Below are 24,994 nucleotides of genomic sequence, written 5' to 3'. Positions count from 1 at the left end.
TCTGTCTCTTCATCCTTTCTGGAGTTATTTCTCCACTGATCTCTAGTAGCAGTAAATATAGTAAATAAATTCAATATTTATAAAAGTAACTGAATATATAAAAAGCACAGCTTATATTACATTGTTCCTTATTTGTAATTGTAGGAAAAGATAATATACTAGGTGGGCAGCAGACCTAGGCCTCAGTGGTTTTCTTATACCCACACCATGTAAGAGAAAGTCATACTGATCTAGGTGCGCTAACAGAGACAAGAGTGACAGAACACAGACCATTCCCCAAATGTTTTGTGGTTAAAGCCGCAATTCACTATTTGTTGCCTATAGCCTTCTACACACACCCCCACACTACCAATGTGAGGTGAAGAAAGTAAAAAATAACTAAATGATAGCACTGAACAGGACTCACTAGCTTCTTCTGCAATGATAACTAAATTTTTAAAATCCCCTTTGCCATCAATCACTTAATTCATTCTCCACCGCTACCCCACCTCTATCCTAAAGGAAATCAGTCCTGAATATTCATTGGAAGGACTGATGCTGAAGCTGAAACTCCAATACTCTGGCCACCTCATGTGAAGACCTGACTCACTGAAAAAGGCCGACAGAGGATAAGATGGTTGGATGGCTCACCGACTCAATGGACATGAGTTTGGGTAAACTCCGGGAGTTGGTGATGGAAAGGGAGGCCTGGCGTGCTGTAGTCCATGGGGTTGCAAAGAGTCGAACACGACTGAGCAACTGAACTGAACTGAACCCCACCTCCAACCTCTGCCCAGAAGAACTCTCCTCCCCAGGTTGCTAACCAGTCTCCACACCCCAGTGGAAATCCAGTATTTCTTAGTGATGCTTTCTTAGTGTGTATATAGCTCCTTTTCATCTGGAGACCTATAAGCTCACTGGCTCCCCTCACCCTGCCAAACTGTAGGACAGAAAATAGTAAGAACTCCTCCAGATTGGAAAGAGGAAGAATGAGACACGTGCACATGCTCTCACCCATAACAGTTCCAAAATTGTTTTAAGCACATATTTTGGGGGTTTTAACCTTGGAAGCAAGGAATAATCTCTAAGTTGTGTCTCTGCTAATGGAAGAGCTCTTTAACCATCATCCTTCTCGTCCCTGGGTCCATGCTCAGAGACCCTCCTTGGCTCCATCTGAAATTGTATCGAATCTCGAATAATCAATCACAGGCTCTTTTAGTCTAGGTTCGTGAGTTTATTCAGTTCAGTTCAGTCGCTCAGTCGTATCCGGCTCTTTGTGACCCCATGAATTGCAGCACGCCAGGCCTCCCTGTCCATCACCAACTTCCGGAGTTCACTCAGACTCACGTCCATCAAGTCAGTGATGCCATCCAGCCATCTCATCCTCTGTCATCCCCTTCTCCTCCTGCCCCCAATCCCTCCCAGCATCAGAGTCTTTTCCAATGAGTCAACTCTTCGCATGAGGTGGCCAAAGTAGTGGAGTTTCAGCTTTAGCATCATTCCTTCCAAAGAAATCCCAGGGCTGATCTCCTTCAGAATGGACTGGTTGGATCTCCTTGCAGTCCAAGGGACTCTCAAGAGTCTTCTCCAACACCACAGTTCAAAAGCATCAATTCTTTGGCGCTCAGCCTTCTTCACAGTCCAACTCTCACATCCATACATGACCACTGGAAAAACCATAGCCTTGACTAGATGGACCTTTGTTGGCAAAGTAATGTCTCTGCTTTTGAATATGCTGTCTAGGTCGGTCATAACTTTCCTTCCAAGGAGTAAGCGTCTTTTAATTTCATGGCTGCAGTCACCATCTGCGGTGATTTTGGAGCCCAAAAACATAAAGTCTGACACTGTTTCCACTGTTTCCCCATCTATTTCCCATGAAGTGATAGGACCAGATGCCATGATCTTCATTTTCTGAATGTTGAGCTTTAAGCCAACTTTTTCACTCTCCTCTTTCACTTTCATCAAGAGGCTTTTTAGTTCCTCTAGGCAGTAGTAATTTCTCAGAAACTCAGTGGACTTCTGATCTGTTTGATTCCAGAGAATCCCATGTGCTAATAATCACATCATTGGTCCTTTTAATGACATATTTCTGTACTATTCTGCTTCCTTACCTCCCTCTGGATTTAAGGGAGCTTCTGTGGCAATGGTAAACAGTCGTTCTAAATTTTTTTCTGAGTAACTTTAACAATTAAAAATTTCAACAGTGTGTTCTGATGCCTATGCGTAGCCCTAAGTCTAAGTATTAATCTGCCTTCATGTTCAAAGATTAAATTTTATCTCTTACTATTTGGGGTTTAAAAGCATTACTGCCTTTGCGAAGCTCTGAATTTCTGGAATGTCTTTATTCTCTTTAATTTATCTTTGCAAACCAGCCAGTTCTTTCCTGAGCTCATCTCGTCTTCACAGTGCATTGCCAGGTGCAGTCAGCAGCAGCCAACACACACTGCTGATGTTTTGTTTTCAAACCTCATCTTCTAGAGCTACAAATCTATTAGGTTTTATAATCTGCCTCCCAAGTAATCTTAGACAACTCAGTGTCTTGCCACTCACAACATAAATTCCCATTTTTGTAGCTTTCAATATCAATTTCTACTGCTACCGTTAAGCCAGAATTCCCTGGTGGCTCAGTGGTAAAGAATCAACCTGCAATGCAGGAGACTCAGGCGGCTCAGGTTCAACCCCTGGATTGAGAAGATCTCCTGGAAGAGGGGATGGCAACCACTCCAATATTCTTGCCTGGAGAATTCCATGGAGAGAGGAGCCTGGCAGGCTACAGTCCCTAGAATCGCAAAGAGTCAGACACGACTAAAGTGACTGAACACGTACACAGCATTAAGCAGACTCCTGTTTTAGGTTTTTGCTGGAACCCTACTTGAATCACTGATATCTCTCTCCATTAGTTTAGGTTACATTATGCTGTCTATCACAGTCCTAGCATTGACTTTTTGCTCTTGCTGTATCCCAATGTTTGTCATCAAGGGATTTGTCCTCATGGTCAGTCAGGGACCCAGGTTGACAGAGGCTTCATTATCTTCTGTCTGCCCCATTGTAACAACCAGCCCAAAGCCTGAAGGCTTGAAACAGTAGTGATCTGGAGGGTTTGGTTGGGTGGTGTTTTTGCAGGATGAGCCCATGTAGCTGCATTTGGGTGGAGGGTTGGCAGGGGAGGAGTTTATCTAAGGAGCCTGGGTAACTCTCTTACCACGTGGTCTTTCCTCCATAGGAAGGCTAAGCCAGGCTTCCTCACACGGTTGCCAAGGGGGAAAATACCCCAAAGCAAGCTTTTTTTCACGCTTCTTGCCTCATCCTTGCGGACATCCCATTATCTGAAGAAGGTCACAAAGCCAAGCTTCATATCAGTATAGGAAGGGATTAAACAAAGTCATAGACCCTGGGATGTGCAATTCTCCAATGGAGAATAATCTACCATAACCACCACCTGGAACAGGAATCAACAGACTTTTTCTTTGAGGTCTAAATAGTAAATATTTTAGGCTTTCAAAGCATATAGTCTCTGTCAACAAGTTTTCAACTCTGTTGTTAGATGGAGTCAATATGTAAATAAGTTCCAGTAAAACTGTATTTAAAAGAACAGGCATGTACATACTGTTATATTTAAAATGGATAACCAACAAAGACCTACTGTATATAATTCTGCTCAATGACGTGTGGCAGCCTGAGTGGGAGGGGAGTTTGAGGGAGATTGGATACATGTATATGTATGGCCGAGCCCCTTTGCTGTCCACCTGAAACTGTCACAACCTTGTTAATAGGCTGTGCTCCAATACAAAATAAAGTTTACCAAAAGACAAGCATCCAATTGGATATGGGCCACACTGATGTGGAACATAAAGCTTTTGTTCAGTCTCTGCAGCGCAGGGAAAAGGCTGGCCCTTTTACCTTTGGCTCGAAACTAACACCTGTCAGTGCTGCCTTTAGCTTGTTGGCCAAAGCTGGTCTCATAGGCTGGTCTCACTGTAAGGGGCTAACGGGAATAAGCCTGCTCTGCACCCAACTGCGGCTGGGTGTGAGTGAACACTAGAAGTCTCTACCACGAGAGCCACCTTGAGCTGATGCCCATTCAGATCTTTACTGAGTACTGGTTGTAAATACTGAAGAAAATGTATACAAAGTGTTGCCCTCATGAACTTACAGAGACCATGGTGGATAATGCTCTAAGATGGAAAAATATACACTGCTGTCCTGGAACTTTTAGCTCTTATCTCATTATCTGTGTACTTGGCTTTTTCACCAACCAAACTGGTAGCAACTCGAGGGTGTGATTTTATCTTCTCAATGCCTGCTGCAGTGAGGAGCTCTTTGTGGGTTCACCTTAAATATCTGATCATTGATTTAATTAATGATTAAATGATCAAACCACCAGACCAAGACAAGGATTTGTTTTAATTTCTAGGGTGTAGGCGCTTAATTCTGGCACTGAAGTTCCTAACTCTCTAGTCCCTAGAACTCACTTTGTACCAGATACCTGATGTTGCGAGTGGTTTCTCTCCATGTGAAAGGAGGCAAGAGTAGGCTCCAAGAATTAAAGTCTGCATTCCTTCCATTCTACTGATGACTAAGAGGGACACCCAGCAGAATTTCTCTCCCAAGTCCAAGGTTTTGGCCAGCAGAAATACCTTAAAGGTTTAGGTTAATTTGCTTGCTTTCAGAGTCTCCTGGGAAGTTAATGGAAATCCTCAGCTTCTTTATCTTTACTATCTTAGGAAGTAAATGAATCCTCATTTCATAAGGCCTGCAGACTGCTTTGAGAATGAGCTGAACAATTAAGTATTTTCCTCTTCTGGTCCCCTCCTTCCCTACTTTGAGTGGTGGTAGTTCTGGTTTTTAACACTCTCTGCTAAAACCCTAAGGTATCCTCTGAAGTTAGGACAGTCCTTGAGAGGAAGGAATGGAGATGGGAGTGTTAAGACCTTTAAAAGGCTTGTGTCAAATGAATAATCCCATGTCTGTAAACCTAGTAACAAAGCAGTTGACTTACTCTGCATATCATATAAAATAATAGCTTTTATAAATGTGACTGGCTCTCAAAGAATATCTGTTTTGTTTTAGATTCGTGAGCTGAGCCATTTTTTAGGTTGGCTGCCTTCCACATTTTATCATAGGCAAGTTCAGTTCTTATCTTGGAACAGAAAGGGCAAATTCAGGATACGGTCTTTTGAAACAGATGTTTTTGCAAAATGATCGATTTGGGAAACATGTCCATAGAGAATACAAACTGACTCCACTCCTGCCCTCAAAAAGTTGACAATCTAGTGATTGAGTCTATGATAAAAACCGGTGACAGTAATACAAACAATAAGATTAGTGATGAAACAGAAGTATAGTTAATGTGCTTTTGGAATGTAGCTATAGGTATCAATCTGAGGAAAAGAACAGAAAAAACAGAGAATATCTTCCTTGAATAGGGTGTCCCTGATGAAGGTGAAAGAGGAGGGTAAAAGAGCTGGTTTGAAACTCAACATTAAAAACTAAGATCATGGCATCCAGTCCCACTGTGAAAAGTGAAAGTGTTAGTTGCTCAGTCTATCTGACTCTTTGGACTGTAGCTCGCCAGCCTCCTCTGTCCATGGAATTCTCCAGGCAAGAATACTGGAGTGGGTAGCCATTCTCTTCTCTAAGGGATCTTCCCAACCCAGGGATCAAACCTGGGTCTCCCACATTGCAGGTGGTCCCATTACTTCATGCCAAATAGAAAGAGGAAATGTGGAAGCAGTGACAGATTTTATTTTCTTGGTCTCCAAAATCACTGCGGATAGTGAACAACTGCAACCATGAAATTAAGACACTTGCTCCTTGGAAGGAGCTATGACAAACATAGACAGTGTATTAAAAAGTAGAGACATCACTTTGCTGACAATAGTTTTTCCAGGATAGCTTTTCAAAGCTATAGTTTTTCTAGTAGTCATGTATGGATGTGAGAGTTGGCCCATAAAGAAGGCTGAGAGCCACACAATTGATGCTTTCAAACTGTGGTGCTGGAGAAGACTCTTGAGAGTCCCTTGGACTGCAAGGAGATTGAAAAAGTCAATCCTAAAGGAAATCAACCCTGAATATTCATTGGAAGGACTGATGCTGAAGCTGAAGCTCCAATACTTTGGTCATCTGATGCAAAAATTGACTCACTGGAAAAGACCCTAATGCTGGGAAAGATTGAAGGCAAGAGGAGAAGAGGGCTGCAGAGGAGGAGATGGTGAGATAGAATCACCGACTCAATGGACATGAATTTGAGTAAACTCCAGGAGATAGTGGAGAACAGAGGAACCTGGCTTGCTACAGTCCATGGGGTCACAAAGAGTGTCGGATTCAACCTTGTGACTGAGTAACAACACCCTGTATGTGCAAAGATATACAGGATTTGGAAAGGATTTGCATAGAGAAACAGTGCTTTCTCTGCACAGATGGTGCTGAGGAGCAGACAAGGGTCTGAGCTAGAGCAGTAGCCGTAGAATAAGAAAGAAGGCTATTGCAGGAGTCAGCGGAGCAGGAGATGAAAACAGGTGGAGGCAGAGATGACCTCCAGATGCCCTGGATATTGAAGACGATCAGGATTTCTGCAGGAGGAGCCATTGTATAAGAAAGAAGCCCAGTGACCTTGAAGTCACATCCAAGGGTGAGAATCAGAGACTCTTGTGGTTCTGTGTACATTCTTTCAGGTACCTCTTCATTTGGTCAAAATTAGAACACATTCATCCCATGCCAAGCAGACACCTAGCTTTGTTCCTTCATCCAGGAATTTTCAGTCTTCTTTTTATTTGCTGTTCTAATAATAAAAAGGGCCCAGGCATGGACTGAATTGATAATACACATCGTCAGCATCAATGTTCCCAAACATGAGGAGGTTCTTGCCCTTACCCTCAGGTAATGCTGGCTGTGAACACGATGTTCTTGGAGTTATTTTTCAAATAGTTCTGTTTTCAAATATTTATCCATTTAAGCAACATCAGTATTTAATGCTGAAAGGACATCTGTTCTGCTAGCCTGGCACCTGGCTTCTGAGATAGAACTTTTTTTTAGGTCTAAGTCCACCTCCTCATGGAAGAAAAATCAATTTTTACTCCAAGCAAATGAAGTTACCTGACATTCTTGTTCCAACTTATGCGAGGGACCTTGAGGAGATTATAGTGTGTCTTGGTGGTGGGTTTTCAGGTATGTTTTTGTGTCCCCAGCAGAGAAGGACATCATTATGATCGCTTAGTCAAAACTCAAAAGCCTGAAAGGTTTTTGCACATCTCATTTCAATTCAGGGATTTTTTTCCCCCACAGAGATTCACATGCGCACATAAAGCTGGTCTATGGCTAGTCTCCAGCCCATGCAGAGTTATTTGCCAATTCCAGAGAAGCAGAGAATGAAGACACTCATGCCCTGTCATCCATCATTTTTTTCCTATGAACCTTACAGCTGGATATTGAAAATCTGGATTTGATTTTTTTTCAAGTCACCTGAATAGCCTATATACATGGATATAAAGAAATATAACCAGCAAGTGTTTGCAGTATTGAGTCAGAACTGAAGACATTTGAAGCCTTTTCAGCAGTGTTTTGTATTGCTTCCCAACCTGATTTTGAATGTTCTTTTCACAGGTTGTGTTTCTGACTGGCTTTGGCTATGTGTACGTGGACACCATCCATCACTGTGGCACAGTCTTCATCAACGTGGCCCCAGAAGGAAAAGCTGGGCCTGTCGTAACTAATACCAACAGGTAGGCTTAACTAGTATCCAAGTAGCAGCAGGGTAAGTGTCACATTAAACAGTTGTAAATCTACTATTCACCATTTTTTGTTATCCATATATATATGTGTGTGTATAAAGCTTTTGATTAATTATTCTGTAATCCATAAGGATATGGTTATTAGCATTTAGTTACACCCATAAGAAGAAGCAATATATCATCTTCCATGGATACGCTTTCCAATTCTTCTCTGGCAAGCTTAACAAACTGATTTATAGACTGAGACATGCATCTTAGAATTATACATTATCGTTAGCATGAAATACAGATTAATGCCTCTCTATCCACATGACCACCTAGTAATCAGTAATTAGACTTATCAATTAGAGCTACAGCAAAAGTAAAGTCACCTCTTAGGGCCACATTTCCCCCGCTTTGACCTGAATGTTGCCATCAGGTTTTGTAAATATGAACCAGAGTTAATATCCTTAACTTAAAAGAATTCATATAACTCAGTAGGAATAATATGAAGATAGTCCCTCCTTCCAAAAATTAAATTAGGGTAAAAAACACAACCGGAAAATTCTGGGAAGTGGAAACACAAATAACCAAAGAAATGCAAACTTTAAATGAGACATTACATATTGAATTAACAGTGATGTTCCATCATATACCTGGAGAAGGGAATGGCAACCCACTCCAATCTTCTTGCCTGGAGAATTTCATGGACAGAGGAGCCTGGTGGGCTACAGTCCATGGGGTTGCAAAGAGTCAGACATGACTGAGTGACGAAAACACACATTTCCGTCATATACAGTCCTACTAAAAACGTAAATTGTTACTATTTTCTAGAAAGCACTTTAGTAATATGTATTAAGAGCTTTAAAATCCCTTTGGCTTGGAAATTCTGCTTTTAAGAGTTTTAAGAGCTTAAGAGTTAAAGCAATAATTAGAGAAGTAGGCAAAGATATACAGAGAGATTTTATCACATTGCTAATTATAATGGCAAAATATTCAGAGTACAGATCCTGTCAGCAGGGAAATAGATGATACACAGTTGTACAAAAAATGGTATATCCACAGAATATACCATTATAGGATTTTAGTGGGATAGAAAAATACTTGTAATGAATCTAAAATAAAGCAAATGGAATATAAATTCGAATATACAAATATATCCTAGTTATGTACACACACACATATTCACACTTACGTACATACATGCACACACATTCTCATACATACAGAAAACATTCCTAGAAATAACACTGGAAAGAAAAGAATCAAAGTTGTTAATAGATGTACAGTTATAAGTATAAGTATAAGGTTTTCTATTTATTAATTTTATATAAGAACATATTTTATAATCAAAGTTAATTTATTTAAATTTTAATTTAAAATATAAAATACTGTCATCAACTTTTATACATTTGTTTAAGCCCTTTTTTTTCCCTAAATTCCTTGCTTTTCATATATGGTTAAGAACTCATTAATTTGGACCTTGCCATAGTATGATTAATTTGAATTTATAATATTGCAAATAGGTTGGGTAGATGGTTTCCTTTGACCAGAAGAATTTGTAAAAACAAATTAATAGCGTAATAAAACCAAAGACTAAATTTTGAATTGCATAAGCCAGGATTTCAAGCCCACACAGCTCAGGAATGTTTTATATAGGGCATTAGTAGGGCATTGCTTGTGCAGTAGCAACAATCCATGCATTCAGTGACAGAAATAAGAAAGACCTAAGTATTTACTGGTATTTCCTTAATTCATTTGTTCAGCAAGTATTTCTCAAATGCTTACTGGATGCCAGTGCTATTCTTACCTGTGACCTAACAGTCCCGAGTCCCTGTTCCCGAGGAGATCAGATTCTCATAGGTGTGCAATGGGAGGACAGAATGAACATAATAAAAAAGGAAATTTTATGGTTTAGTGGAAGATTGGAGTTCTGTAGCAATAAAAGCAAAGCCTGGTTGGGACCAGGAATTACCCAGCTATAGGAACAGAAAGAGGATAGTTTTGAAAAACTGGTATAGGTAAGCCTCACCAAGAAGCTGACATTTAAGCAAAGACTTGAAAGCACCCAGCGGGGGTTAGTAATATGATTATCTGGGGAGAACTCTCCAGACAAAGGGCACAGCCAGTTCAGAAGTCGGAAGCAGTGCACGGGCATATTGGAGGAGCAGGGACTAGGCCAGGGCGGGCCAAGTGCAGTGGGTGAGCTAGGAGGAACCAGGGCCCGGGGCCAGGCAGGGGATGGCTGGAAGGAGGGCACAGGTTGCACAAGGCTTCGTTTTCTTCTGAGTGAAATGAGGAAGTCATTGGATCTGTTTGAACGGAGAAGTTACCTGATTTGACATAAATTTTTAGAAGACCATGGCTCCTTTTCTTTTAATTTTATTGAAGTATAGTTTATATATATATATATATATATATATATATATATATTTCACATACATTCTTTTTCACGTTGTTTTCCATTATGGTTTGTCACAGAATATTGAATATAGTTCCCTATGCTTTTGAAGTAAACTATAGAGAAGTAATGGCACCCCACTCCAGCACTCTTGCCTGGAAAATCCCATGGACGGAGGAGCCTGGTAGGCTGCAGTCCATGGGGTCCCTAAGAGTCAGACACGACTGAGTGATTTCACTTTCACTTTTCACTTTCATGCATTGGAGAAGGAAATGGCAACCCACTCCAGAGTTCTTGCCTGGAGAATCCCAGGGACAGGGGCATCTGGTGGGCTGCCGTCTTTGGGGTTGCACAGGGTCGGACACGACTGAAGCAACTCAGCAGCAGTAGCAGCATAGAGAAGTAAAGGAGGAAGCAAGGAGACTGGTTAGGTGACTGTTACAGTTATTCACACTAGAGGCTTAGGCTACACTACAGGGAAAGTGGTAAGAAATGGTTAGATTCACGATGCAGTTTAAGAAGAAACCAATGGAATTTTCCCTGATGCATTGGATGTGGGTTGAAAATAGAGGCATCAAGAACTCTCAAAGTTTTGGTCTGAGCAACTGGTCGGATGTAATCATCATAAACTAAGATGAGAACAACTGTTGTGTGGGTTTGGGGGTAAGATCATGAGTATGACCACACACATGACCCTGGAGACGTCTGAGACCTGTAAGAGACTCCTGTGTGGATGGGCAGTTAGAAATGCAAGATCCGCGCTCACAGGGAGTTCTAGGCTGAATGTGTGACTGTAGAAGTCATCAGCATATAGATGCCAAACCGCGGGCCCAGATGAAGCCCTCCAAGGGGAGTGAGTGGAGATGGGGAGAGAAGAGGGCCTGGGGCTGAAGCTTGGGCACCTGCCCTTTAAGAGGAGGGAGTCCCATAGGTGATGAGTGACGAGACATACAAGAGCTGAGAGCAGACGGGCCAAGAAAGGATTTCCAGAAGGAGGGAGTTGGCCACTTGAATGCCACAGTACGGGCGTGAGTCACAGACTTCAAGCTCATTGTTCAATTTAGCAACAAGGAAGTCCCTTGGGGTCCCTAATGGGAGTTGCTCTGGTAGAGGAGGTGGGACAGAGCCTGCCTGGAGCAAGGCTAAAAGAAAATGGAAAGTGAGGAACAGGAGACAAGGTGTATGTGCTTTGGGGTGTTTATGTGAAGGGGATCAGGAAAAGGGTAGCTAGAGGAGGAGTTAGTTAATGAGAGGGATTTTTTAAGATAAGAGAAATAATAGCATGTTTTTAAGCTGCTGGTAAGGAAGAAGAAATGGTGTAGGAGGGAGTGAATTGCTAGAGCAGTGACTTTGAAGAGGGTGAGAGCATGATGGCTTAGCTCAGGACAGAGGGGTTAGTGGAGCAGCGCGGTCTGCTCAGCTCTAAACGTGACAGGGAGAGCAGAGCACGCGCACAGCCCATGCTGGTTGCTGGGCCGTGCCGGGAGGTTCATGGGAAGTTTTCTCTTGCTTGCTCTTACTTTTCCCAATATAAGGCACCTTGGTTATTTTATCATGACCTTTCGCCTCGTGATGATCACAACAGAATTAGTGCACAAAGAACTCAGAGGATTTGGGAATAAAAATCCGGTGTTGATGAGGGGAACAGGATAGAGCAGCATGACGAGAGCTTGTAATGGTCCCTTTGGGAACATCTCCCAGTGCTGTTGGAGTGTGCCTGGCTCTGTCCAGACACAATGTACTGGAAGTTCAGTTCTTAATTTGTTTCTTATGAGAATCTGATGGGACATCAGGAGGTTTCTAAGAAGGCTCTGTCATTGAAAATCTACTAAGACATTAAGGAAAGGAGGGAGGGAGGAAAAGAAAAGAAAATTGGAGGAGAAATGCTCATGTTCTCTTCCCTTTCTCCTCCAGAACTCTGGAGAAGATCGTGACATTTAAAATGTTCATCACTCAGTTGAGCCTGGCGGTGTTTGATGACCTCACTCACCACAGAGCATCATCCGAGCTTCTGAGACTCACACTGGACCACGTTTTCCTCCAGATGGCCCCCGTGGCTGGTCACCTCCCTGGGGAAGAGATGGCCGCCGCCCCCTTTCACGTCTACTCCGTGGAGGTCTGCTGCGGGGACCTGCAGCTGGACAACCAGCTGTACAACAAGTCCAATTTCCACTTCGCTGTCTTGGTCTGCCAGGGGGAGAAAACAGAATCTCCTCAGTGCTCCAAGATGCAGAGTCTCCTCGTATCCAGCGAAGATTTGGAAGAATACAAGAAAAACTGCTTTATCAAACTCTGCCTCACGTTAACCGAAGGCAAGGACGTCCTGTTTGATGTGAACGAGTTCAGTTTTGAATTGAAACCTGCCCGGTTATATGTGGAAGACACGTTTGTCTACTACATCAAAACTCTGTTTGAGACCTACCTGCCCAGCAGCAGCCCGGGCACTCAGCCCACAGCTCTCGCAGGTGGCAGACAGGTGCTGCCCGCGCAGGTGAGGCAGCACGCCCGGGCCTTGGTGCATCCCGTGAAGCTGCAGAAGCTGGTGATACAGCCCGTGAACCTCCTCGTCAGCATCCACGCGTCCCTCAAGCTGTACATCGCCTCTGACCACACTCCGCTCTCCTTCTCAGTGTTTGAAAGAGGCCCCATCTTCACCACGGCCAGGCAGCTCGTCCACGCCCTGGCCATGCACTACGCCGCAGGGGCCCTCTTCAGAGCAGGTGAGGACACAGCAGAGGGAGCCTGAGCGAGAAAGAAAGGCTTCAGGGTGGTCCTGACTCCAAGACACAGGGAAGCGGCATGGGAGGGTGAGGGGCAGTTGGACAGCAGTGACTGGAATGCAGACCCTGCCACTGCGGGCTGTGAGGCGGGGGCAAGTTACTGAACCTCCCACATCTCAGTTTCCTCACCCGTAAAATGGGTTTTAAGATTTCTGACAAGAAAACAATGGAAGTGTGTGAAGTACCCTGAATTTAGAGTGGCGCTTAATGAACCCTTAAGCAGTAGCAGCCGTTAAATTTGCTGTTATGTAACAGAATTTTGATTCCCATTTAGCAAGTGCCTTTTCCGCTCCTTAAAGACACAAGGCTCTATATCAGGGAGCTAGTGCAGCCAGGAAAACCAGCCCAGGCCCTCTCAGCCCCTGGGCCTAAAAGAAATGTAGTTCTGGGCTGTTAACTTTCTTCATTACGGCCCATGAATAGCTCTAGGTGAGAAATTCAGAGGATTTGTGTGCTCGTCAGATGCATAAAGAGCCTTCTACCTACCCAGTGCAGCCTTGCCTGTCTAGACAGATGGCAAAGAGAAGGCTGTAGGTGTCTCAGCCTCTCCACAGACCTGAGCGGGAAGAGTCCGCGGGGGGTGTTTGGCTGTGTGTACAGAGTGTGCTGTGGGGAGTACTGTGAGCTGAAGGTGGTTTTGGAGACCAGGTTGTCTCCGGATTCCCTATGGTAATGGGCGTCAGAGCTCACCTTCCTGACCTAAATTCACTCTCACGCCTGAAACTCTCCGGTTTCAGTCTGATAATCGGGCTCCTCACGTTGCTATGAACTCCAGGCGACCAACACCAACCAACCGGAGCTGGTCTCGCAGTCCCTTCTGGTAAAGCGCAGGGAGGTCTTACTTTCTAAAACTAACGCAGGACAGAACGTGGTAACATTGTCCTTGGTGAGTGCATTCCCAGATAAGACAACATTGTAGCAGTGACCAGCCGACCCATGTTGTTGCCATACTGGTAAGATTATATTTTCTCCGGAACAAAATCCTTAGCTACCCAGAACTCTGCATGGCCAGATCAGAGGAGGTCCCTGCCCTGAAACTTGTTCTCATAGCCTGTACCACAAGGAAGAAAAGACTTCCCTCTTGCTAAGAAATTATTTTAAAACAAGCAGCTACCATTTCAAATTTAATAGGTATATGAAAAGCTTTACTCTTTCAGGCAGTTTTTGTTTTTCCCATGAGAAGCAGGCAGGTAGGTTACTGAGCTCTGGTCTGGAGCTTAGGAAGGAGTAAGCTTCCCGACTACCCGGTCATCGCCTTGGGCGAAGGTGTGGGAGCACCCGTCAGAGTAGTGAGCTGGCAGGGAAACTCCAGCTGTGACCACCACCAGGGAACCATGTCCTGCAGCCTCTGTGCTAAAAGTGACCTCTCTTTCATTTTTCATGAGCTTTCACAGGAACATTCTGTTTGGATTTTTTGGTAATCTACCTAAAAGTTCTCCAAGCTGCTGTCCCAGTCTCATTATATGCTGAAACAAATTCTACACTAGAGAGCCAAGTTTTTAGGCCTGTTGGGAGTTCTGTCACTAAAGGCCTTACAGACAGTCTGAAGATTATCTGGAGGAAAGCAGTGGGAATGGGAAGAGGGTAGGAGGTTTCCCCTGGGTAGAAGCGTCTCAGAGAGAATGTACTGGCCTTCTTGGGAAAGGAAGGGCTGGCCTGGGAGTGGGCAGGTTGCCTCACTTGTCTCACTTGGGTCAGGGTTCACCCATGGGACTTGATTAAATGGCTGAAGTACCCTGACCTCATTTCTGGGGAAGTACAATAAAGTGATTAGAAATGAGTGACCACTGACCCTATTTGAAGGAGACTGTGTGGACTCTCTAATTTCCCGGGCTCCCTCTCTATTTCCAAGACTTGGCTCTATGGGCAGCCAGACAGTTACCTTTTTTCAATAAAATCTCCAAACCCAGTAAGCAAAACGATATGTTTGCTTTTGGAGAGAAATAATTAAAGGCAGAATGCCTTTGGGTGGTTTGGTCCTTTTCTGGCCTTCTCAGGGGCCTTGAGAAGTAGCTCTGGTCCATACCTAGACTCCCCATCTGCAGTGGCCCGACCCAGGACTGTCCGCCTCACCTTCATGTGGCCGGGCTGTGGGCTGGAAGGTGGGGCTGGCTGCCTGCCATGCGCCCTGTGCCCCGCTGCGCCGGCCTGACCAGGCCCATCGGACAGTGCGTGCTCTCTGCTTGGCAGTAGCTAACTCTCCTTTCTTCATCTCTGTATGGAAGCTTTGGAGAGAAGGGCAGTTGTTTCGAGTCCAATCTGTTGCCTCCAAGTGAACCTTCCAACTCTTCCAGGCTAAAGGAAATCTGTTGTTTCTTTACATCCGGAGAAGGCCCTCTGAGGGAGAACATTCCACAACCTTCCATGGTAGCCTGCCTACTCAGTTAGGCCCGGGCTTGCAGGAAGAGGGAGGGTGGGCTTTGGAATTGGGTAAGCCTGGCCTTGAAGCCCTCCCACGTGTGTCTAAGCAGCAGGGAGATGGGGAGAATTGAGCCACAGTCCCCTCCTCGTCCCGCCCGCTCTCAAGACACTGGTGACAGGGCAACACGACATCCCATGAGGCTCTGTCCCCTGAGCCTGGCACGGTCCCTTCGGCCAGGGAGAGGCTTAGTCCTTAGCTAAATCTGAAATTACGTGAAGGCAGGTACTAAGGCTTGCAGAGTGGCTGGGCAAAGTAAGTGAGGTGAATGCCTGGCCACCCAGAGGCCCCTCCATTTATAATCCTCATCTTCTGGAAATAATTCCCTCTTTTCACCTAAACCCTGATGTTGTCTTCTAATGTTCCAGAGGAGAGAAGGGGGCCCAACATGTAAGGATGTTCCTCTCCAAAGGGCTGGGCTTGGGGACCCTTTGGGGTTGATGACTTGACTGGGGGGGGCGGGTGGTCTCTGTCCCAGGCCTGGCCTCCCAGGACCTGCCTCAGAGGACATGGGATCGGCTCCCACTTGGGTCCTGCCCCCCACAACCTCCCCTTAAAGCCCTCTCAGCCCTGGGCTGGGGAGGTCAGCATGTTCCCCAAAGACACTGTGTTTGGACTCATACTCTCCTGAGCCCCCAGCCTTTGCCTGCCTCTTGCATCCTCTGAGTGAGAGCCCCAAGCCCCCACCCAGGAGCGAAGACGGGGAGCCGCTCCAGGGTCCACACTCAGCCACGTTCCCACGGGGCGAACGCTCGGCAGTCAGGCCGCCAAGCAGGCCGGCTCCTGGCAAGCCCCAGCTCAAATAGGAAACCAGATCCCAAGCTCCCCGCCTGGGACCCTCAGGGAACACGCCCCTCTCGCTAAGCTAATCAGTATGTCCCTGTCACTAGAGTTTACACAACTGAAGCTGGGCTGGAAGGGGAGACATTTCTCTGGCTCCAGCTCCACTCCAAAGGGAAGCGCTCAGCTTGGTGGGATTGGGAAAGACTAAAAATAACTCCTCCGTCCCTGTCAGAGCTGCGCGTCCCCTTTGCAGCACCCCATTTAGCATCTGGCCTCCTCCGCGTCCCGGCCCCTCGCTGCACCAAGGAGCTTTAAGGAGAACCCCCAGCCTGCGGACACCTGCTGCCCCAGGGGCCGCCTTGACTTGGAGGGGGCGGGAGCGTCATCCCCCTGCACACGGGTCCCTTTTAGCAGGAATACGGGAGGCAGGGAAGTCATATTAAAGCTATTTGTGAGGCTGCCAAAAGGATCACTTTGATTTATAAAGTATGAAAGTTTGCCATTTATGAATTCACAGTGAATGAGTTATTTCCCATATTTTGCTCCAGAGGAGCTTATTACATTCTCAATTCTAGTGTGAAAAATGAATTGCAGGGAAAATGGGTCACTTTTCCCAAATGTTGAAAGTGCTGCATTTAAGGTTTCAGTCACCCCTTCTCTCTGGTCTCCCTCGCAGGCTGGGTGGTTGGATCCCTGGAAATCCTTGGCAGCCCGGCGAGTCTGGTGCGAAGCATCGGGAACGGCATCGCCGACTTCTTCAGGCTTCCGTACGAGGGGCTGACCCGAGGCCCGGGAGCCTTCGTGAGCGGGGTTTCCAGAGGGACTACATCGTTTGTGAAGCACATTTCCAAAGGTAGCTCTTCAGGTTCCTGGTAATGAGGCCTGATTTTCATTACTTCCCTGTCTTTTTAGAGAACGTCTTAAACGTTCTCCATGAATTAACATTGCCTCTAGCTTTGTTTGGCTTGTTAGCTGGCAGTGAGATGTTGGATTTGTAACAAAGCCCATATATAATGTCTTATGTTTTAAACAGATCACTGCTTGCCTGTAGTTGTGTGAAAATGTTTCAGAAACTTCAGAATTTGAAACCTCCCATTGGGAAAACAAGGATTGGCTCGACTGTTATTCCATGTGATAAATGCAGAAATATTAAAGGTGTTCAGGACTTCTGCTAAACATCAGAAATCCTACACTGTGTTGCCTCATCATATACATATATTTTTTAACGTAGATACAGTTGTCATAACTTTCTTAAGGAGCAGGATACATTTTGACAGTGGAAGCCGGTGGGGAGGTGAGCGGGCCAGCTTTCCCCCGGCTCGCCACGTACACAGCGCCACCTTGTGGCCAGGACGCGTCATCGGGCGCAGGAGCCAAACTGCAGTCGGCCACCCCCACCCCCCACCTCGGGAAGCAGCGTGCTTCCCTTTCATCCGTGTTTGTTTGCCCATATTTTGGTCAAGTTGGCAGTGACTCAGGAACTAACAAGGTCCATCTGAGTCCCCGTTTCTTCTCAGCGGGAGGCAGGGGAAACAGGGCAAAGGCCTTCTCCCCCCACCCGGTAAAAGACCTTTTACAGTCAACAGTACTGCAACTCTCTTATGAGTGGTCAGGTTATAGAAGTCTCTAGAAGGCTTCAAACAAGACTTGAGCTTGAAATACGAGAACCCATGATCCATAGAGGGGGGACTGGCAAGAGAACAGCAAGAGCAATAAACCAAATTCCATGGACAGGGACAGGGCCACTCCCCCCGGGGCCCCCGGTCATCCGGGAGGCCTGTGAGCTGAGCCGCAGGAACCCAAGGGTGAGTCACTGCAGATTTCTCACTCCTGACACTTGAATCTTTGTGGTTCTGTTGTTTTTATTTTAAAATAAGACAACCAACACCTGCTAAATCGAACTCCAGTGGTAATTTTAGTGTAGTGACTCACTGAATTTTTTTTACACTTGTTCTTTCCTCTTAGCAAAATCTGTTTGGTTTGTCTGTGTGTGTATGTGTGTGTGTGTGTGTACATGGATTTTTTTTTTTTTTCTTTTCAGATGACTGGTAAAGATGCAGCTGCAAAAACATCTTCCATTTCTTCTTGAACCTAGACATCCAATAACAGATGAACTAATTCGTTAGCTTCAGGATATGTCCGTTAATGTCTTTCAGTTTTGCTCACTGAGACCTATGCAGACTTGCTGGAGGGGATTATGACTGTCTTGAGCAAGATGCAGAAATAGCCTTTCTTGGGAAAACCAGATAGAATCCTGGCTTTCACATGCCTTACTCTCTTTATTGTCTTCACTTTTTTTTTCCAGCTCACACCCTGAATATAAAAATTACACATATTCTCTGTGGCATAATAATTATTTCCTGACTGTCAAATGATAAAGTTGAGTGTCTTCCTTTACTATGACTAGAGTAATGGGGAAGCATAGATCTTACTTCTAAAGTGGAAACATTCCTTTACAATCTGTTTAAAATTCAGCAACATAACCTTACCCTTTCAAATGAGAGCCGGCAAATTGCAACCTTCAAAAACCTGGGCCTCCCTGAGGACTTCAAAACTAACTATTGAAGCCAAGCCCTGGCGGTCAGATGAGTGCATGATAGCTGTGTGTGAGACTGCAGGCATTTTTCTGGTGAGGGAGGGTCTAATCCTATCCTCTGTTAGGACTGAGTGTATCACCTTTCCTCAGCAAGTGTTCACCTTCACCTCATTTTCCGAAGGCCGAGGCCTCACCCTGCCCAGGGGGAAGCCGCCCTCACTCTCCACGGGCGAGTCCAGAAGGCCGTTGTGGACTCCGCTCGCCCGCAGCGCTCCGGGGACCCCTCCCCTGGGGCCGGCATCCATGTGACCAGGACCCCAAACCCACATGCCTCTGTGTCCTCAGGTACCCTCACGTCCATCACCAACCTGGCCACGAGCCTGGCCCGGAACATGGACCGGCTGTCGCTGGACGAGGAGCACTACAACCGGCAGGAAGAGTGGCGGCGGCAGCTCCCAGAGAGCCTGGGCGAGGGGCTCCGGCAGGGCCTGTCCCGGCTGGGCATCAGTCTGCTCGGTAAGGGGCGGGGGAGGCGGCAGGGGCGCTCAGGCGTCTGCTCACGGCCCTGGCGGGGCCAGGTACCCACCCCCCGGCCGGAACCAGGGGTGGTGTGGCCCTTCCGTTTTCCTGCAGACAAAGCTGAGGCTGAGAAGAGGCCCGCAGCCTGGTCCCCACACCGATCCTGGTGTGGCTGCTCAGGGCCATCCTGGGGCCTGGGCCCCGCCCTTCCGCGCGCTAGTGGGAGTCGCCTCTCCCGCCGCCTCCTCTCTGCTCCCTCGTGGCATCCCTAAGGCGTCATTCTCCCGGGAGGGTCCCGCTCCGGGCGTCAACTGGAGAATGTCAGCCCACAGCTGCCTGCTTGCCCAAGGGAGTAACCGGCCAGCCTCCTGAAGCCTTACCCCCTCTCCTCCTCAGATAGAGCAATCAGCAATCGAATCGCCTGCTTTTGTTTGAGAAACACTTGAGCCATGTGCAAATGTCATGTAAACTTCAGTGAGGAGCCCACTCTTTCCTTTTATTTTTCCGAGTAATTGCCATTTGTCCAGCAGCCAAGTGGTACACGGAGAGGGGAAGACTGCTCTGGGTATTTCCAAATATTACAAACGTTTGAAAAACAAGTTGCTCTGGGAAAAAAAAAAAAAAAATCTATAAAAAAAGGAAGCTTCAGAGCTGAAATTTTGCAGAGCAGGATTTTCAAGGGTATCTTCTGTTTATTTGTTTGCAAAGGAATTTAAAACTGTGTTGCTTGGCCGCCTGCCCGCTGAGCATCTGAAGGAGTTTGCATCTCTGGGAGATCAAAGGGGCCCAAAGCAGGGAGACCAAAGGTCAGAAACGATGAGCTTGAAAGGACCTGCCCTCTCTCCAGGCTGCAGTTCTGTACACAAGGCCTCCTCTCACAGCGGCCAGCTGAGTGAGGCTCTGACAGGAAGCAGTGAGATGTTTCAAGTTCAGGTGCAGTTACCAGAAATTGTTTAAGTCCTAACGAACCTGCAGGGATGTGGGGCATGGCCGGTGATACCGTGTGGGAATGGGGACCTGGGGTGGAGCAGCTGCTTAAGGAGCGAACCCCTCACTGGTGGCGTGGCTGCTTTGGTGTAGGTAGGGGGCGGGGAGGAGCGGGACATGGTCCTCAGGAGTCAGCAACCCCCAGGCTCGGGTTCCAGGTCCCTATCTTTGTGACCTCAGGGCTTCTATTCTGTAAATTCGTGCTAGAAATGACACTGCCGTTACTAGAAGTAGTGGTGGTCCGTTGCGTGCCAGATGCAGCGTCCGTGCTTGGTCAGCAGCACCTTCATTATGTTATGGTAGCAGGGGAACGAGAAGGGCCGTCTGGTTCCATCGAGACCAGAGACCAGACCTCTTCAGCAAAGAGAGCCATCTGACCAGTGGCTGGGGCGTCTTGGCTTTAGCTTTAGTCCGGTTGCTGTAACCATAGGAAGTGACTGTGAGGTTACTGTGGAGGCCTTGGGTCATTATCTGGCAACCGTGGGACCTCTTTCTGCTAAGAATTGTGACCTTGCATGCCCTCTGCTATGGGCAGGAGTGCTTCCTCCCCACTGTCCAGGATCTTGGACGGAGGCACTCAGCAGAGGAGACCTGAGCTGGCTGGCATGTGGCTGTTTCCATCTTGGCTGATCTGGGCTCTTCCCACCCAGAGATGCCCACACCCACTCCCTGTTTTCCACTGTCTGAGACTCTGCGGGGTGGTAGAAATCACTTACGTGGGGAGCTGTGATTCTGCCTTTGTGACGTCACCCTTTGGAGCATGGCTCCTATTATTAACCAGGATAAATAATCCCAAACCTTTGAACTTTGCTATAGTCATCATGTTTTGTACACACTCCTCCATGCAAGGGAATCATTTAGGCTGTCTATGGAAATTGCAGTAGGCTCATGGAGTCTTTCAGAATCTAAAGTTAATTTCCGCAAACCTAGGAGTTCCAGGAATGATGTGAATCTGGTTGCCCCTGCCAGCAGTGCTCTGACCCTGGGCCCCCAGGAGCTCCGCTCCCAGCAACACACCATGAGCAGTGTTTCCATTTCTGTGCTCCTCAGACTAAGGTTGACCCAACCAGCTTCCTTTCTTGAAAGAGTTCAATAACTGTATCCCACATGATCACTGGGTCATCTCAAAATGTCTGGTCCTTGATGTATGGCAGGAAGAAAAAAGGGAGGCTAGAATGGATTTGTCGCCATGTAATACATCCCCAGAAATGGTGTATAAAACCGCTGCATGCCAGTAAGTGCCCAGCTGAAGTTAGAGCTGTTTATATATAATAGCCACGCTTAGTGAAATAAAAAACCTAGTTCCTCAGTTTCTTCCTTTATAAATGACCTAGTTAGTAAAAATATATTTAAATAACACTTCATACATGACGTAAATATAAATGACCTAGTTAGTAAAAATATATTTAAATAACAATTCAAGGTTGTCAGAGCACTTCCACATGAGTCATCTTGTCTGGTCTTCAAACCCTAGATGTGGATGAAGTTAGTTGACTTGCCCAGGTCGTGCATCCAGAAGGGACAAGAGCCTGGGTCTTTCCACATGTCACCCACCCTGAAGGGCTCCACGCCTGGAAACAATCAGGATGTGGGGAGACTGAACAACTGAAAGTTGCAGAGTAGGAAAAACACATTTCCCCCAAATGTTTATGAGTTTGATGGGCCTTCTTGACTCAGCTCAGCCCTCATGAGGACACTGTGGAGTGTTATGAGGCTCTTGAAAAATCCAAGGACATCTATAGCTGCCTGGCCAGGCCCATCGCCCCGGGTCAGCAAGGAAATGATGGCGCAGAGAGGGATGCCACCAAAGCTCCTGGAGGAGGTCTACAACTGTTTTCAGAAAGCAGTGGCTTTTGGAAGAACTGTCCAGCCGGCAGAGTTGGCGTCAACTCTAAGTGCAGGATTGCCCACACTTAGCAGCTCTGTTCCCCGGACAGCCCCACTTTCTACCTCAGCCTGGAGCCTGCTGAGAGGAGATGTGAGCTCCATGTGGCACTTACCGGGCACGTTACCTCCCAGATGGGACTTCTCTCTCATGAATACCAAAGGCAGGCTGTCAGAACTCCCTTCTCTGACTTAAGAGTTAGTTGCTGGATTTCCCAGCAGCCACGCCCCATCTCCATGGCCACTCTCGGGATGACGTTCAGAATCCCAGCCACAACACCTCCACCAGGTGAGTCAGGACGTGGGCGCCCAGAAGGTGCTGGCCCGCGGTCCCCCTGGTGCCGCCCTCAGCCATCAGCACCCTGCGTTCCAATTAGAAGGGAGTTTCGGAACAACGAGCATGCTTCCTTCTCAGTTTGCTGATCTGTTCTGGTCAAAAACAAGCGAGCCTCAAGCTGGGATACCCAGTACACTCTGTGGGGCTTGTTTGTCCGTGGAACGGTGAGCTTTGGAGCGGTGTCACAGCCTGTGCCTCCACCATCGTGATTAAAAACAAAAAAGCCCAAAATAAAATTACAACATGCAACACGGCAGCACTGGAACAGCCACACGGGCAGAACATCAATAGTGACCAAGCCTAAAGCTGAGCGAGTCACAGAAGAGGTGAGGAGAGCCTTTTCGTTTCCTTGCTTCACAGAGCAAGCCCCCCTCTTCCACCAAAGGAAGGGCAGGAAAGGAAGCACGGCTGGGACTTCCCTGGTGGTCCGGTGGTTAGGCCTCTGCATGTCCCTCCCACGTGAGGGCATGAGTTTGATCCTTGGTTGGGGAACTAAGATCCACAGGCCACGCAGCACGGCAATAAAAGAAAAGGAGAAAGCGAAGCCAGGCTGGCGGGCACAGGAAGGGTCCCTGGAAGCCCCCTCCCCTCCCTGCTTCACCTCGTCACATCACAGCCAGCTCCACATGGCTGGCCTCCATGGCCTGATGCCCAGCAGACAAGTTTTGGGATCCATTTCCACTACCTAAAGCCTCAGAGCAGAGTTGGACTATACAGCAGTAAATAATTTACCGGTGGTGGGATTTGGCTGGATCAGGCTTATGGAGAAAGCCCCTCTGCCTCTTTGAGAGCTGCTTCGTGGGCGGGGCTGGGGTCTCAGGCAACCGGGCCCCGTGTGTACCTCGGGCCAGCATCCCACCCGGGACCCCGGGACCCCACAGCTCCTCCTCTGCCTCTTAGGATCTAACACCTGTCACAGTGTTCAGGCTTCCCACTTCGGGGACGGCCAGAAGAGGTTATCTATCAAAGCCCCAGTAACCGAGCCTTCACTGCAGCCGGGGGCTGCAGAAAGTGGAGGATCAGAGGGGAGCCTCGCTGCGGTTCCTCTCTGCGCTTAGGCAGGTGGAGGTCAGAGCCCGGGGTGGGGGCTGCCCCAGGCACAGGCCTGACATGTTAAGGGAAAATGGGAGATTTTCACCTGCCCCCCTCCTAACTCAGTTTTAATAGTCTTAATGGAAATCTGCACCTGAGAAAAGACATTTCTACCAGAAAAATGCAAAGGCAATTAATTTGATAGTAGATTTGTTATTATTTACCCCACCTTTTCTGCTCTCAGCATGGGCGTCTTTCAAAGAAATCAGGAAGTGACATCGCAAAGGCTATATTCTTTTATATGATGCTTTTCATTTTGACCTGCCTGCCGTGAGATGATTTGAAGAGAAGACCCCAGGGTTCCTGCCCCTCCCAGTGCAGCGGGTTCCGTTAATACTTCCCAGCTGCCCTGACCTCATAGATGGAGAACAGAACCTCAGATTCCTCAGACTGAAGACGCGAGGCGAGCTCCCAGCCCAGGCCCCGAGACTGGGTGTCGTAGAGCGCCTGAACCGCCGTGGCCTGTGGTTGCTGACCGCCACGGCAGCCCAGGCCAACCATGAGCAGCCTCCTCTGCTTCCAGCATCATTTGAATAAGAGGTTTGGGAAGCTGTGGTCTAGGCTGGGAAACAGACCCTTCGCTTCAGGTCACTGTTAATCTGTCAATATATAAACTTAAATGGCGCTGTCAAAATTTAGAAGAGTGGAATCCATGAAGAATGTTCCCTTTATAACTGACACAAAGGAACTGGCCTTTTTGTTTTACTGGATTTTGTTCAATGGAATATGACTTGAAATTAGCAGGTCATTAACTGAGACCTGGAAATCTCCCTTTACCCAGGAGACTTTGAATTAGTGGCATTTGGAATAATGGGATTTGACATTAGCTAAAATTTCTACCCAGGGATGGTACATTTTCATTAATCCTAGCAGGTTTGAGTTGAAAACAGAATTCTGTCAAGAATTGTAATGAAATTTTTACCTCTTGCTGGGTTAGGGAACCCTTCACTCCGTTGTGGCAGAAAAATCTGGATTTTTGAGGCCTTTTACTCAAACTCACCCCTGGTCCCTCAGAGTGCAAGGAGCAAGGAGGGGACCCACAGAGGCTGAGGGATTCACGCGCCAGCTCCACGCCTGGCCCGGCTGCCCACTGGGAAAGCTGTTAGAGCAGACAGCCGTGAGTTCTGGGCTTCTACTGTTCTCAAGTGAAGAGTTAAGTGGCCAATCCTCAGTTGAAGTGAGAGAAAAGGAGATTTTTCCAAGACTGGTCAAGGAGAGAAGCTTGTTTTATAAACAGGATCAGTGACTAGCTTGGTGGTTAAGAATGAGGCTGTGACTCTGACTCCCTAGACCCAAATCCTGGCGCAAGCACAGGACAGCTGTGTGACCTTGGGAAAACTCCTTAACCTCCCTGTGCCTTGGCGGCCTTGTGCTGAGGATAAAACCACGACTCCTGAGGATTGTGAGAATTAACGATCTCCTACAAGTGAGCCCTTAGCATACAGTAAGCCCTTGAGACAGACTTACTGTAATAGAAATAATTATTACGATATCAATAATTAGTCTTACTATGTAATTCTTAATATATTAATATTATGTTATACTAAACGACTGCTCTTATTCTTACT

General features: G+C 46.8%; 1 protein-coding gene across 9 annotated transcripts in view; it reads left to right on the top strand.

Moving 5' to 3' along the window:
• The window catches only part of VPS13B (vacuolar protein sorting 13 homolog B), an 806,600-nt gene that overhangs the window by 772,301 nt on the left and 9,305 nt on the right, over positions 1-24,994 (top strand). For all 9 annotated transcript variants that reach the window (XM_027561445.1, XM_027561448.1, XM_027561447.1 and 6 more), the window contains 4 exons: positions 7,582-7,700; positions 12,004-12,809; positions 16,748-16,924; positions 18,953-19,123. In XM_027561445.1, the coding sequence (XP_027417246.1) occupies positions 7,582-7,700; positions 12,004-12,809; positions 16,748-16,924; positions 18,953-19,123 (1,273 nt within the window). The remainder of the gene's footprint in view (positions 1-7,581; positions 7,701-12,003; positions 12,810-16,747; positions 16,925-18,952; positions 19,124-24,994) is intronic.

Source organism: Bos indicus x Bos taurus, chromosome 14 (assembly GCF_003369695.1).
Source record: "Bos indicus x Bos taurus breed Angus x Brahman F1 hybrid chromosome 14, Bos_hybrid_MaternalHap_v2.0, whole genome shotgun sequence".
Lineage (NCBI taxonomy): Eukaryota > Metazoa > Chordata > Mammalia > Artiodactyla > Bovidae > Bos > Bos indicus x Bos taurus.
Note: the sequence above shows the minus strand (reverse complement) of the source record. Positions and strands in the feature narration are given on the sequence as shown.